Source organism: Chiloscyllium plagiosum, unplaced genomic scaffold (assembly GCF_037043375.1).
Source record: "Chiloscyllium plagiosum isolate Xiang-an unplaced genomic scaffold, Cpla_swu_hap1 HiC_scaffold_19, whole genome shotgun sequence".
Classification (NCBI taxonomy): domain Eukaryota; kingdom Metazoa; phylum Chordata; class Chondrichthyes; order Orectolobiformes; family Hemiscylliidae; genus Chiloscyllium; species Chiloscyllium plagiosum.
Window position 1 is genome coordinate 42,843,802 of NW_028270157.1, and position 14,395 is coordinate 42,858,196.

Below are 14,395 nucleotides of genomic sequence, written 5' to 3' on the forward strand. Positions count from 1 at the left end.
TGCGCCGCTGGGATGGCGGACCGCGCCCCGCTGCTCGAGTACGAGGAAGGTCCTGCTGTCACATTCCCTCCTTGGGATGGCTCCAGCCCGGCTCCTGGGAATGCCGCCGGATCAACGGCCTCACCGCGCGGAGCTGCCGACAGCTGGAGCCCGGAGTCGGAGCCGGAGGGGGATGCGGCCGCCGCTCCGGGAGCTCAGCAGCAGGAAGAGGAGGAGCAAGTGGTGGCCGTGTTTGTGGTGACTTTCGACACGAGAGCAGGTGAGAGTGGTCTCCCCACAGCCACAGTTTTCATCCAGTGTCCGCAGTTAAAATGGCTGCAGAATCGGGGGATGGGAAGATGGCGGGGTCTCCATGGTACCCGGAGGAGGAGATGGTGATGGTAGCATCTGCATACTCAAGGGTTGAGGAATTTGTTCTCTACTTTAGTTGCACTGAGTGATATTGCTTATAACAAAGCCTTTCTGAGTTGATGATACCATCTCTGGTACAAAAACTGTATTGGAATACGGCTCTTACAAAGCGGTAGAGTTCATTCCGAATACTCAGCCCTGGATTGTTCCAACTTGGTCATAGTAAGCGAGGTGCACTGTATCATTAAAGAGACTTGGTCCGTCCTTTTTCTTTAACCAAAGCATTTTCAAAAAAGAAACTAACGATCAATGCAAACCATTTGGATTTGGTTTAGATACACTTGGTTGGGATACCAATATTTTACTACTTCGTGAGTAATGAAAAGAGTCTGGAGTTTATGGAGGCTGAGATTGGAAACAGCATTGATGTCAGCATTGATGTCATCCTTTTGGTTTAAAAGAAGCTGTAGATTTTGTTGAATGATTGTGGACTTAGTTCTTAAATTGCTAAGGACTATGTACCTTGGACGTTTGCTGTAGGATGGCCCATCAGGTAGCAGATCTAGAATACATGATGTATTTACTCTTTCTTTCCTGCTTCACCACTACTTCTATATAGAATCCCTACAGTGTGGAAACAGACCCTTCAGCCCAACAAATCCACAGCGCCCCTCCGAATCATCCTGAATGATTGGTGGCACGTTGTTCCCAATTATTTAATGGCAATGTAGCCACACTTCAAGAGGAACTAAAGAACATCTTTGCAGTTTGACCATTTGAGAGTTGTGAAAACAGGATCTGGCAGGGAATGTGACTTTTGACCATCCAGACAGAGTGACCAATCTGTCAAAGTTCATTTTGTAAGTCTTTTGTCTGATTGTGGACCTGGCTTCAAGAAAGGCATTTGACACTTGACATAAAAATGGCTGCCAAGACTCAACATATTCCATGATTTGGAGGTGCCATTGTTGGACTGGGGTGGACAAAGTTAAAAATCACACAACACCAGGTTATAGTCCAACAGGTTTATTTGGAAGCACTAGCATTCTTCATCAGGTGATTGTGGAGCAGAATCCTAGAACACAGAATTTATTGTAACAGGATTGCAATGCCATGGAATGTAATATTAAACAAATTAAGCTGAAGCCTTTCATCTTTAAGAATGATCATGTTAGTTTTGGTTCCTTCATATGTAAATTCCAGAACTTTATTAAAATTCCATTCTCAAGATAGCTTTAACAATAGGTGCCATCTCAGCTCAGAAAATGCATTGAAGATGTGAGGTTAAAGTTTGTCTGTGTCCCAATGTTAGGCGAGACTGATTCTATTTCTGAAGTGGAATTTACAGAATCTTACGTGGATTTATGCAATTTTTGAACAATATAAAATGTAAATCTGCAAGTATGAATTCATCCTACAAATTTGTACATGCATGTGCAGGGGAGACCGAGGTGAGAGTGTGTGTGTGTGTGCATGGTCACCTTTAGCGTGACATGAACCTAAGGTCCCAGTTGAGGCCATCCCCATGGGTTCCGAACTTGGCTATCAGCATATTCCAAAGTACTACTTTCAACATATGGGGGGGTCAAGTGTTCTGGATGGCAAATCTAGAACTAGGAGTCACTACTTCAGTCCAAGTACGTCAACATTTAAGATCAGTTTTTTCACCAAAATGATTTTGAGTCTATGGAATCCCCTTCCTCAGACAGCAGTGGATTCTTGGACATTGAGTACATTCAAAATGAACTCAACCGAAATTATGGAATATGTGCATAGTGCTTAATAGTGGAGTTGAGATGGGGTGTCTGTTAGATTTAGGATCCAAAAATAAGCCAACTTCATTAATCTCTCGGTATTTTTATAGTTTCACCCATTTAAAGTCATCAATAAATGTCTTTACACCATGAATGTTTCAATAGTACCCTGCTATAGTTTTCAGGCCCTTCAGTGTTGTGACCTTGTAGCTTTATGCTATAAGTATTGTCATAAAAAGGCCATTTTATCTTTGGTAGCCAATATTCTTGAAGTAGAAGTGATAAAATGCTACTTATAATCCAATGCTTTGAGCTGATGGCATTATGGAAATACATTAAAAGGGAAGAATAATTTTATACAGATGTCCCTGTTTGAACAGAGCTGACAGGTTTATGTTATATTTCCATGGTTGATATTAGGCCTATGGATAACTGAGCAAGGACATGTGGCACCAGATTTCATTTATGAAGCCTGATTTAATTTTGGGTGCTCTATGTAATAATATATGGACATCCTTAGGGCTCTTAATGCTGTTCTGCTCCCAGTTTTCTTCCTACCTACAATGACAATTAATAGAATACAGCACTCTGAACAGTAGTACCAGAATTTATCAAATTTGGCACACTCATCTTACAATTCATTCCTCTGAAAACCTGAAGGCTTATTCAATAGCTGTGTTAATGAAGATATAAAGTTAAACACACCTTTTATTGAAATGTTAGCTTTGCTGAGTTGGCAGTACTTTTACCTCTGAATTAGGTCAGGGTCAATCCATTCAAGGCCACCTGTTGTCACTGTCTTGGCAGTACAGTGCTGAATGCATTAGTGGCAGCAATCTCTTTCAGGTGAGATGTTTTTTGCACTCCTTGAAAAATAAGCTGTACACTCATTGTTCCTTATTTACTGCTTACTAGGTTCTTGCAATTTGCACGTAGTTTCATTTGCCTACAAATCACATGACTCCATTTCTAAAGTAATTCACTGGTTGTGCAACATATTTGAAGATATTGAGAACAAAAATGAAATAATTGACATAATTCTTATGTCTCACAGACTGAATCTATAAGCTGTTTACTATGCTTTCTTTTATAGGTCAGAGTATTGAGTATATGATGCAGCTCTACAGGACAGTGGTTAGGCCACTTTTGGAATATTGTGTGCAATTCTGGTTTCCCTTCTATAGGAAGGATGTTGTGAAACTTGAAAAGGTTCAGGGAAAGATTTATAAGAATGTTGCCAGGATCGGAGGTTTGAGCTATAGGGAGAGGCTGAATCGGCTGGGGCTGTTTTCCCTGGAGCATCGGTGACTGAGGGGTGACCTCAGAGGTTTATAAAATCATGAGGGGCAGGGATAGGGTCAGTAGACACGGTCTTTTCCCTGGGGTGGGGGAGTCTAGGGCAAGAGGGGAAAGATTTAAAAGGGTCCTAAGGGGCAACTTTTTCACGCAAGTGTGGTGCATGTATGGAATGAGCTGCCAGAGGAAGTGTTGAAGGCTGGTACAATTACAATATTTAAAAGGCATCTAGATTTGTCCAAGAATAAGAAGGGTTTAGAGGGATATGAGCCAAGTGCTGGCAAATGGGACTAGATTAGGTTAGGATATCTTGTTGGCATGGACAAATTGGACTGAAGGGTCTGTTTCTGTGATTTATATCTCTATGACTTTATTCTCTGTTACTGTTGTAGAGAAATAAGGAAATATGTAATGTAATCTCTTAACACAAATATTATTTATTTATAAAGGTATGTTTTCAATTGAGTCTAATCGTGAAGCATTCGCTTTTTCGAAAGGACCTTTAACAAAACTTAGTTAACAAAATCTTGCATGTTAATGGAGTCTTTAGTGTAATTGTTTGTTTGAGCAGTTTTCAACTGGGATAGCCTTCGGAACTTTATTTTCTCCAATTTGATTCACACCCCTGAAATCTCGGCACTGAAATCTCTTAACCAGACTCAAAAATAACATCACCTTTGACTTTATCCCTCTTGTCCTCCTTGATGTGTCTGTAGTCTTTTTCATTCTTGGCTATTCAGTGGCAGCAGGGAATCCATCTATGCTACTGATATAGGCTGAACCATGCAGTTCACAATCTTAAGCCATACTTTTGCTAATCATTGGCAAGATTATCTCTTCGTACATTGTAATGTTACCTGTTTCCATTCTTGCTTCAGTGCTGAAACCCTCAACCAGGCTTTTGTATTTCTGCTGAACTGACTGCTTAAGTGCTTTCCTGGCTGGTCTGTCATCTTCCATTTTTTAAACTTGAGCCCATCAAAACAAAGTGCAAATGTGACCCAATACAAAGCTGAACTATTGGCTGAATTCTGATGTTAAAGTCAAATTGTCGCCCACACTATTTAATTCTTTTGTATGTGCCTTATGCTTAGAGAGCAAAAAGTTCATGATCTAGAGACAGGTTATGATACAGCCTCAACAGAGAGATTCTGAAATAAAACCAAGAATGCAGATGCTGGAGATCTGAATCAAAGCAAAAATTGCTGGAGAAACTCAGTAAGTCTGGCAGACCCCTTCTTCAAAATTGGATTAGTCACTGGACTCAAAACGTTAATTCTTATCTCTTCACAGTGCTGCCAGACCTGCTAAGTTTGTGCAATAATTTCTATTTTTGTTTGAGAGTTTATGAAGTTCCTCTCACAGATTAGTAGCCCAATAACAAACTGATAATCAACAATCCTGGTGTCCAAGTTTAGGATTAGGATTGTTTAGGATTTCATGTAGAAAAGCCATTTCTTCAAAATTGAGAGATATGACTGTTGCTGACCTATGCTTCATGGAGTGCTGTAAAATGGCCAGTGTGTAATAATTGACATCTTTCTCCACAGGTAACATTATTGAATGGTGTCTGCCACATGAAGTGGATTTAGAAGGGGTCGAATTTAAATCCATGGCCAGTGGATCTCACAGAATAAATTCTGATTTTGTGTAAGTCATTTTCCAGACAGCTTTTTCAAAACTCCTCTGAAACGAACCTCAGTGGGAAGGATTGATTCTAATTTGTCAGTTAATTTAAATAAGATTTAATTGTGTATGTAACAGATTCATGTTGTCTAAGTTTGAACTGCTGAAATCCCGTAGCAGAATAAGTTCTGATTTCTGCAAAATCAAGCTACTATGATTGACAGATGGTATCTGCTGTTAGCTTGGTTTGCCACCAAAGAGAGCATTCTTGCACCCCGGCAGTAGGATCAGTTGCTTATTTGTTAAATATGGTTTGCATTTAGTTACAATGCTAACAGAATACATAACTGAAATCCCACCATGGCAATTCCAGGCAGAATTTCAGTTGAGCTTATGTTTTAAAAACTTGGAAATTTAAAACTGAAGTTTAAAAGTGACCATTAGCTGCTGGATTATTGGAATAATCTATCTGTTCAAGGATGTTATTCTTGAGGGAAGCAAATCTGCTTTCTTACCTGATCTGACATATAAATGCTTCCAGACCCCACCGATGTGATTGAATATGAACTGGTGATAGAGACTAAATTTTGGAGAGTTCTGAGGACAGGTCACTGGACCCAAAATGTTAACTGATTCCTCTGCACTGATGCTGGCAGATCTGCTGAACCTTTCCAGCAATTCCTGTTTTGGTTTGAGACAAAATGTTCCCTTTCTTAGTTTACAAATGAGTAGAGAAACTGGTCTATAATTAATGATGGAGCAATAAGAAGTTAAACATTTTAGTGTCCTACAAAAATGTGCTGGTACAATATTAGACCGTTGTCTGAAGTAATGATTCTTCCACCTAGCTATACCATTAAACAATAAACCAAACCTTCATCTCTTAATTCTATTTAAAAGTAGAATACATGATTAACCTGCTAGATGTTAAAATTGCATTTAGTATCATAGAATCCTGACAGTGTGGAAGTATTTGGCCCAACAAGTCCACATCGACTCTCCGAAGAGAATGCCACCCAGACCTGTTTCCCATAACTCTAGCTTTCCCCTGACTAATGCATCTAACCTACACATCCCTGAATGCTATGGGCAATTTAGCTTGGCCAATTCACCTAACCTGCATATCTTTGGACTGTGGGAGGAACCCGGAGCACCCGGAGAAACCCACACAGACATGGGGAGGACATGCAGACTCAACACAAGCAGTTGCCCGAGGCTGGAATTGAAGCCAGGTCCCTGGTGCTGTGAGGCAGCAGTGCTAACCACTGAGCCACAATGCTGCCCAATTTAACACTGATCTTTTTTGACAGTCTTTTTACCAAGAGATCGGCTTTTGATTTAAGTCTGTTGGAATACTTTGTACAAGATATCATTATTTGTGCTAATCTTAATATCTAGCTGCACCATCAGGGTTGATAGGAAAGCATCTCTTCCAACAAAGGAATTGAAAATCTCCTTTTTAAAAAAAAACTTGACTCTGTCAATTAAAAATTGTTGGGTATTAAGGGTTATGGACCCAATTTGGCTAAATGCAGTTAAGATACAAGTCAGCTTTAATCTAAATAGCGAATGGCCTACTGGGAGATGTTTACTTAATAATACCAGTTATCACAATTCAACTCAAAATTTATTCTTATCCTTCCTTTTGAGTGATAGAATCTTAAAACAGCAAAGAAGACACTCAAGACATCGTGCCTCTGGTGACTGTTTGAAAGTGCAGTCATGCTTTGTCCAACATCCCTAAATTGGCCATTATGTTTTCAAAATAATTTTGGAATTGACTTCACTACTTTTTTAGGTATTGAAATTGAAAGTCAGAATTTGAAAATTCTGACTGAAACTATTTCCCTTTTTCCTCTTTTTCAATATTTATTTGTAATCTGTAAATCTGTATTCTTTGGCAAATCTCTAGTTATTCTATCAAAACCTCTACTAAGTTACCTTTTGGGCTTCTCTTTTCAAACCTCTTGAAAACCTAAGTCTTCAATCTCAGTAACATCCTGGTAAGCAGTGCGCTTTCTAAGGTCTTGCTTCTTTGCTGAAGTGTGATGCCCAGAATTGTACACAATGTTCCAGCTGAGGCCAAACCAGTAACTTATAAAATTTCATCTCAATCCTTTTTTTAAAATTCTGTGGTTCTATTTATAAATATGAGTAACACATACTTTTTCTTTTTAACCACCTCAATAATTTAGCCTGCCACCTTTTCTGGATTTCAGTATATTGACACCAGGATCTCTGCTCATCTACACTTTTAAAAATTCTGCCCTTTATAGTTAACACTTACAAAATGTTATATAATCTCTAGTGCACTTATCCACTTTAGAACCTCAGCAGATGGCTTCTATCTAATTCAACAGTATGTCTATCCCTCAATGTCTATTTACTAATCTCAATGTAGCTCGCCCTATGTTAACTTTCTTATCTACAAACTTTATAATGCTGATTTATACATCCAAGTTCATATTATTTATAACATTGAAGACTAATGGACCCAAAGCTGGATAGTGGGAAACACCCAGTGCAAACTGCTTCCCAGTCTGAAAGAAAATGTTTCTACCACTCATGCTCCCTTGTTTCCTGTCAATGAGCCAATTTGGAATCTGTATTGCCATTTTATCCTTGAGAGGCGAGAGTTCATGAAAATAATGAGCCGTCTGTGTAGGGCTTTGCTTCTGAAGTTCAGATATAAAACATTCTTTTTAATCCATTTGCAGGATACTGGAAAGGCTAACATTTATTGCCCATCACTAATTACCTTTGACAAGGTGTTGGTGAGTCACCTCTTTTAGCATAGCTGAGTGACTTGATAAGCCATTTTAGAGGGCACACAAGAATCACCTGCATGTCTGTGTCTGGAGTGACACGTGAGTCAGACCAGGTAAGAATGGTAGATTTCTTAAGTGACATTGTAAACCAGGTGGGATTTTACGATAACTGGTGATTTGACGGTCACAGTTATTGATGGTGTCTTTTTAGTTCCTGATCTATTTAATTAAGTTTAAATTTTCAAGGTACCATGGTCAAGTTTGAATCTCTATATCTTTACTCCAGGCCTTTAGTTTGTTAGTTATGTGACATAAGTGCTATAGAAGCATATCCTTACATCTACTGCACTTGCCTTTTAACAAATCCATGCTGGATTTCCTTTGATTAAACTTTGCTATTCCAATATGTCCCTGCTAACATATTCCTCATCTTTACCACTGCATGTTAACTGTTCTTTTTCTGTAATTAATATAAGCTGACTTGCGCTGTGATCACATTAGCTGAATTATTTCTGTTACATTGTAATCTACTTTCCCTATTTCATTTCTCAGAATCGTAATCAGCATTGCTTCCTTTCTTGTTGTACAGATAACAAATTACTCTCCCCTTTTTAGCATTTGTATTATTTTTTTCTAGTCTAGATTGGAGTAGTATATCCTAATATTTCTACTTAATTAAATAAATGGCTTGAAATTCTGCCAACAAATTTCAGACTCCACCTCTTACCTATTTTTTGGTGCACTATATAAGAAAAACTCCCAGTGAAAGTAGCAACTGAGCCTTTGATCCTTGTCTTGAGCTAATTAGTTTTAAGTTCTTGAACCATCTACTAAATCTTCCTATTTAGAGCCATAACCACTAGTTGCTTCCTTCTGATTCATTTGTAAATTATCCTTAAAAAAAAAACCGTGGAAGCTGGAAGACCTGAAACACAAACAGAAATTGCTGGAGAAATTCACCTGTGGAGAGGAAACAGTTAATGTTTTGAGTCAAGTGATCCTTCTTCACAATTGATAGCAGCTAGGAAAAGGTGATGAGGAGGTAGGGGAGAAAGGTGAAACCTAGCGTGGAGGGGACTGCAAAGAGAGTGTAGCCGCCACAAGAAGTGTATTTGCTGCTTACAATGCAGTCTCCTCCACACCAGGGAAACAAAACACAGATACTTTGAGGAATAACCACGTGCTATTTGTAAAAATAACCCCGAGCTTCCAGTTACCTGCCCCTTCACCGTACCACCGTCACCATTTCTTTCCCAGGCCTGCTGTAGTGCTCTACTGAGCCTCAACGAGATGAAAGGACAAGACTTTATCTATTCGGGGACATTACATCATTAAGGACCTCATTTTGATTTTACATCTGAATACACCCTTTTATATCATTTACTTTCCCCAACACCCATTCAGCGCTGCCAATCCATTTTCACCACTTATAGTTCCCATTATCAGTTAACTAGCTTCTCTCCCTTGGTTTACTGTCAGCAATCCCTTTGTCTGCCTTTTTTTGTCCTTTTTTTTAGGACCTCTGTCTCCATCAATCCTCTCTCTCTCTCTGCCCACCATCCCCTCCTAAATCATTAGCATAAATGCCTTTCCTAGTTGATGTCTGTTCTGAAGAATGGTCAGTGCACTCAAAATATTAACTGTTTATTTTCTCCTTTGATGCTGCCAGACTCCTGTGTTTCTCCATCAATTATCTGTGTTTTTCTATTCTCTAACCTAGCCAATATTTGCCTTAAGTTCCATCAATGTTTCTTCTATTGAACAGTCTCCAAATTGCAACCCTACCCCTGCTGAATGTCTTCTGGAAATGTTTTCCATCCATACACACTGGTGTTGATGAAAGATCATCAACTTGAATCATTGCATGTTTCTCTCCCTGATGCTCCCTGACCTGCTGACTACTTGTTTTTGGTTAATTTTAATTTTATGGCATCCACATAAATGAATGTTGTCCATAGGCATTCTTCAGTCCTACTCTAGCCACTTTTTTTTTATAAACAAAAATCAATTGGGCTATGATATACCCTTTAGAAACCCATGTGCAATCACTATAATCAGCTCGAATTTCTCCCAAGTGCTCAGTTGTTCTGTCTTTCATTAAAGATTATGACAGCTTTAAAATGGCTAATGTTAGACTGTTTTGTTCATCATTCTTAAATAATGCAGTTTTCCAATCTGAGGGAGTAATTTCTGAATTGAAGACACTTTGAAATATTATAGCTAAAGCATCTTTTCATCACCTTCCTTTAAAACCATGCCGTGGAAATGAAGTCCTTTTAGTCCTAGAATTTTTCAAATGCTGTGAAACCTGACACAAACTAGGGTTATCACCAAGTCTGCCATGTTGTTATTTTAATTTGCAATGTCATCCACGTTTTGATTTAAAGGACATACATTGCCCTTGACTGACCCTTTTCTTAAAATATTATTTATTAATGCTAGCATTATTTTGTTAATTCCTAGCTCTAATAAATTTTTGTGTATTCCTTTCTGCAGCTTTGTTTTGTACCTTTTATATTTCTACCAGTGCCTTCTAGTTTTGTTGTCTCCTCTGTCTAAACATCCATCCTTTAACTTTGTAAGAAGAGCTCTTGTCTCTTGAGAATATATCGATCCTGAATTAAATTAAAATTTACTTGTATGCCTCTCTCTGTTCGTCTGTGATTTTATCCATTAGGAGTTTGACCCAGTTGATGTCATCAGCCTCTGTTTAATTCCATTAAAGTTGTCCTTAACAAACCTTGAATCTTAATAGCTGTTACGTCGCTTTTTCAAAACTAACATTGAATTTGATCACGCAATGACCACAGTTTGATAAATGTTCCTTTATTGTTAAATTATTAAAGTAATTATTCATAACTAAGTCTAGTAATCAGGGTTATTTGCAGCCAGGCTGGAAGTCAAATGCACAACATTATGTTCAGCCACAGGGAGCAGTCAGGTGAAAGTAATTAGGCTGGAATGAGGAGTTTGTGGAGAAGGAACTGCTGCTACTTGCATAATTTTTTTTCTGATCACACTGATTTGTGTAATTTTAAGCATTGTTAGCTTTGCATTTGAGCCACAACAAAATGGTGATATAAAAGATGCTTTACTCTGGAGGGTACTTGAAGACAATGTTGGCTTCTTCATTCAAGTTTGATTCTTCACAATCTACAATTGACTGACTTGTGGCAATGACCGTGACAATTCATATTTAATTAAATAAGCAAAGAGCTTATCAGAAAGAAACAAAGTATATAATAGGGTAGATTAAAAAAGCAGGTTTTTCCATAAAGTTAAAATTAGATACCACAGCTTGTTGTCATAAAGTTGGGTAGTGGTAGAGTATGTATACTTTGAGAATGTAGCTAAAAATGTTTACTAGATATATTTTATTCCTCTCAGTTGTTTTGATGAGTTTCCTACTAAAATAGATGATGACTCCTAAATTTGAATTGGAGGATGCATGTACAAAAAAAAAGCTTTGGATGTGGCAGGGCTAATTGAAAGGAAGTTCAAAAGCATATGAGATTGTTTGCTTTATTAATGGTACAAAAACAAGTGAAACTAAACTTGTATGACTGGACCTCAGTTGGACTACTAGCTCAATATGAATCATGACACCAGTTAAGAGCTGGACTTGATAAGTAATAAAACACTAAGGAATAATAATCATTTGATGATTAAATTCAGTGTTGAGTTTGAACTAAAGAAGTGTAACAGCTACTAAAATTTTAGATTTGTTAAGGCTAATTTTACTGCAATGTCAAAGCCTTGGCAGAGTCCAGAAGGGATTTACTAGAATGTTACCAGGGTTGAAAGACTTCAGGTAATGTGGAAAGCGCACAAAACTGGGGTGGTTCTACTTAAAGCAGTGAAGCTTAAAAGGTGATATGATAGAAGCGAAACAAAATATTTTTAAAAGTAAGCAAGAAACTAATTCCAGGAGCAGAAGTGTCAGTAACCAATGGATAACATTCTGGCAAATAAACTGTATATGAAATAGTGGAACATCCTCTTAGAGCATTGGGTTGCATTTTGGACCATTACCAAAACTGGTTGGTGAGGCAGATTCAGCTGTAACATTCAAAAGGTGATTGAAAACTACTTGAAATAGAGGGAAAATACATTCAGGGCTGAGAGAGAACATGGATGTAGGACTACTTAGATGCATCTAGTATAGCACTGTCATTGGTGCAGTTGGCCAAATGGCCTCTGTCTATGATTTGTCATTCATGATTAGCACTCATGTCAGTGTGACAAAACTGAAGCATCTGTCTATCATATAGTATTGTCCTACTTTTGATCATTCTATAGGTGCAGCCAGAGTCCTCACATAGAAATAGACTAATATCATCATGATTTAAGACCTGCACCTTATCTAATTTACATCACAGTTTCAGAATTTATTGGTGTTTTTGCTTCTCTGGGAGTTGAGGTTAGCTTTGAAAATATACACCATGTCACTGCTTCTGTTCACTTATCTATTCACTCTTTAATCTTTGTCGGTTTGTAGCTTGAGACATGATTCTGGTAAAATGTTAATCTGCTCCCTTATCAGAAGTGGAGAAAACATTTGAGGACAAATGATTACTGACCAATAACTGAAAGAACATAGCCAGAGGTTTCTTATTCATCTCAGATCTATGCCCTGGCTACAAATTGTGTTGCGCAAGCAAGACATATTGTGGGTCATGAGAGACGAGGCCTTTTTTGTAGAAGTAAACTATATGAGATTCGAAGCAAAACAGCTGTGAAAATCTAGTCTAACCACTGTTGTTAAGATAGAAGGAAATGATAGTTATAACTTCAGTTTAGTAGGTTAGAATTTCAAAAATGCCGCTTTGAAAGTAATATAGATAGAGGCATTAGAGGATGCAGTGCATTCAAGGCTGTTGAGGGAATTAAGGATGGAAATCAGAAGTAGAGGATGCAGGATGTCAGAAGTAGAGGATGCAGTGCATTCAAGGCTGTTGAGGGAATTAAGGATGGAAATCACAGAGGGGCTTCTAATGTTACTTCAACACAGGGGTCATGCAAGAATGTGGATAATTCCAAATGTTCCATCCTTTTTCCAAAAAAAAGTTTAAGAATAAGTCCAACGCTATAGGGTAGAAAACTTGTGCTTGGTGGGAGTGAGTGAGAGAACACATTTCTGCGAAGTAAGGGGGCAGAAGGGGTGAGAGCCCTGAGACTGAGCAAGCCAGGTACAGCAATGATTTGTGACATAATAAGTTTTTGTTAACAATGTTGAAGTTCATGGAATTAAAGGAACAATGGCTTCATGGATAGAAAGTTAAATGTAAGGAAATAAGACTGCTTAGTGGCTGAATGCCAGCTTAAGAAGATATGCAATGGGTTTTCCCAGAGGTCAGTTCTTGCTTTTTTTTGTTAAATGTTAATAACTCAAACTTGGGTGTATGCGGAACAATTTGAATGTTTGCAGATGCACATAACTTGGATACATATTTAGTAGGAACAATGATGAGAGGAAGTAAAGTGCAATACTGATTGGGTGCCAGAACAGAGGTCTTCAGGTATCTTCACATAATTCATTGACAGTTCTAGAACATGTTGACAAAACCACTTAGAAAGCATAAGAGATCTTGGGCTTCACAAATAGAGCCATAGAATACAAAGGAGCAAGTGAGGACTGAAGATGCTGGAGAGTCAGATTCAAAACGTGTGGCACTGGGAAAACATTGCAGGTTAGATAGCATCCGAGGAGCAGGAGAATTGACATTTTGGGCATAATTCCTTCACCAGGAATGGGGAGGGGAAGAGGGCTGAGAGATAAATAGGGGGCTGGGGGAAGGTAGGTGGGAGGTGATTGTGACAGGTCAATGGGGAGGGTGGAATGGACAGGTGGGATGGAAGATAGACAGGTAGGTCAGGTTTAAGACAGGGATGCAGAGTTGGAGGGTTGGATCTGGGATGAGGGGTGTGGGGAGATTTGGAAACAAGTGAAGTCAGTGTTGATGCGGTGTGGTTGTAGGATCCCAAGGTACAAGATGACATGTTCTTCCTCCAGTCGGTGGATGACTTTGACTTGGCATTGGAGGTGGCCCATGACGTGCATATCCTTGGCGGAGTTAAAGTGGTTGGCCACACGGCAGTGGGGCTGTTTGGTTCATGTGGATCAGAGATGTTCCCTCAACTGCTCCACCTGTTGGCATTCAGTCTCTGGGATGTCCTGGAGTGGAATTGTCCCTCCTGGGAGCAGATACAGTGGAGTCGGAGGAATTGGGAATCAGGGCTCATGTTTTTGCAGGAGAGGGGTGGGAGGAGGTGTAGCCAAGGTAATTTTGGGAGTCTTACAACCAACTCAAAATGGGCATCTATTTCAAACCCTTTTGTTTTGACACATCAGTATTAAAAAAACAATATTTTTTTTTTAGTTCAAATCATGAAAGCACTACCTCAAAGCAGTTTATTTAGGACTTTCAAAAGAAAATTGGGTGAGCATCTAAAGGTAAAATTAATTTGCAGAGTTTAGAGGAAAGAGTGGGTGCATGACAGTAACTGAATTGCTCTTGTTAAAAACAGGTGCAGCCATAACTGTCTAAATTGCTACATCCTTCTATGCTGTAACCATTGAATGATTGTTAGAAAAATGGT

General features: G+C 38.8%; 1 protein-coding gene across 4 annotated transcripts in view; it reads left to right on the top strand.

The window, feature by feature from the left end:
• Positions 1-12: 12 nt before the first annotated feature.
• Positions 13-14,395, top strand: part of dennd11 (DENN domain containing 11) — a 31,332-nt gene continuing 16,949 nt past the window's right edge. For all 4 annotated transcript variants that reach the window (XR_015760444.1, XR_015760445.1, XM_043709423.2 and 1 more), the window contains exons 1-2: positions 13-259; positions 4,952-5,051. Coding sequence is in view for 2 of the 4 variants with exons in the window: in XM_043709423.2 (XP_043565358.2) it covers positions 13-259; positions 4,952-5,051 (347 nt within the window). In the remaining 2 variants the exon portion in view is untranslated. The remainder of the gene's footprint in view (positions 260-4,951; positions 5,052-14,395) is intronic.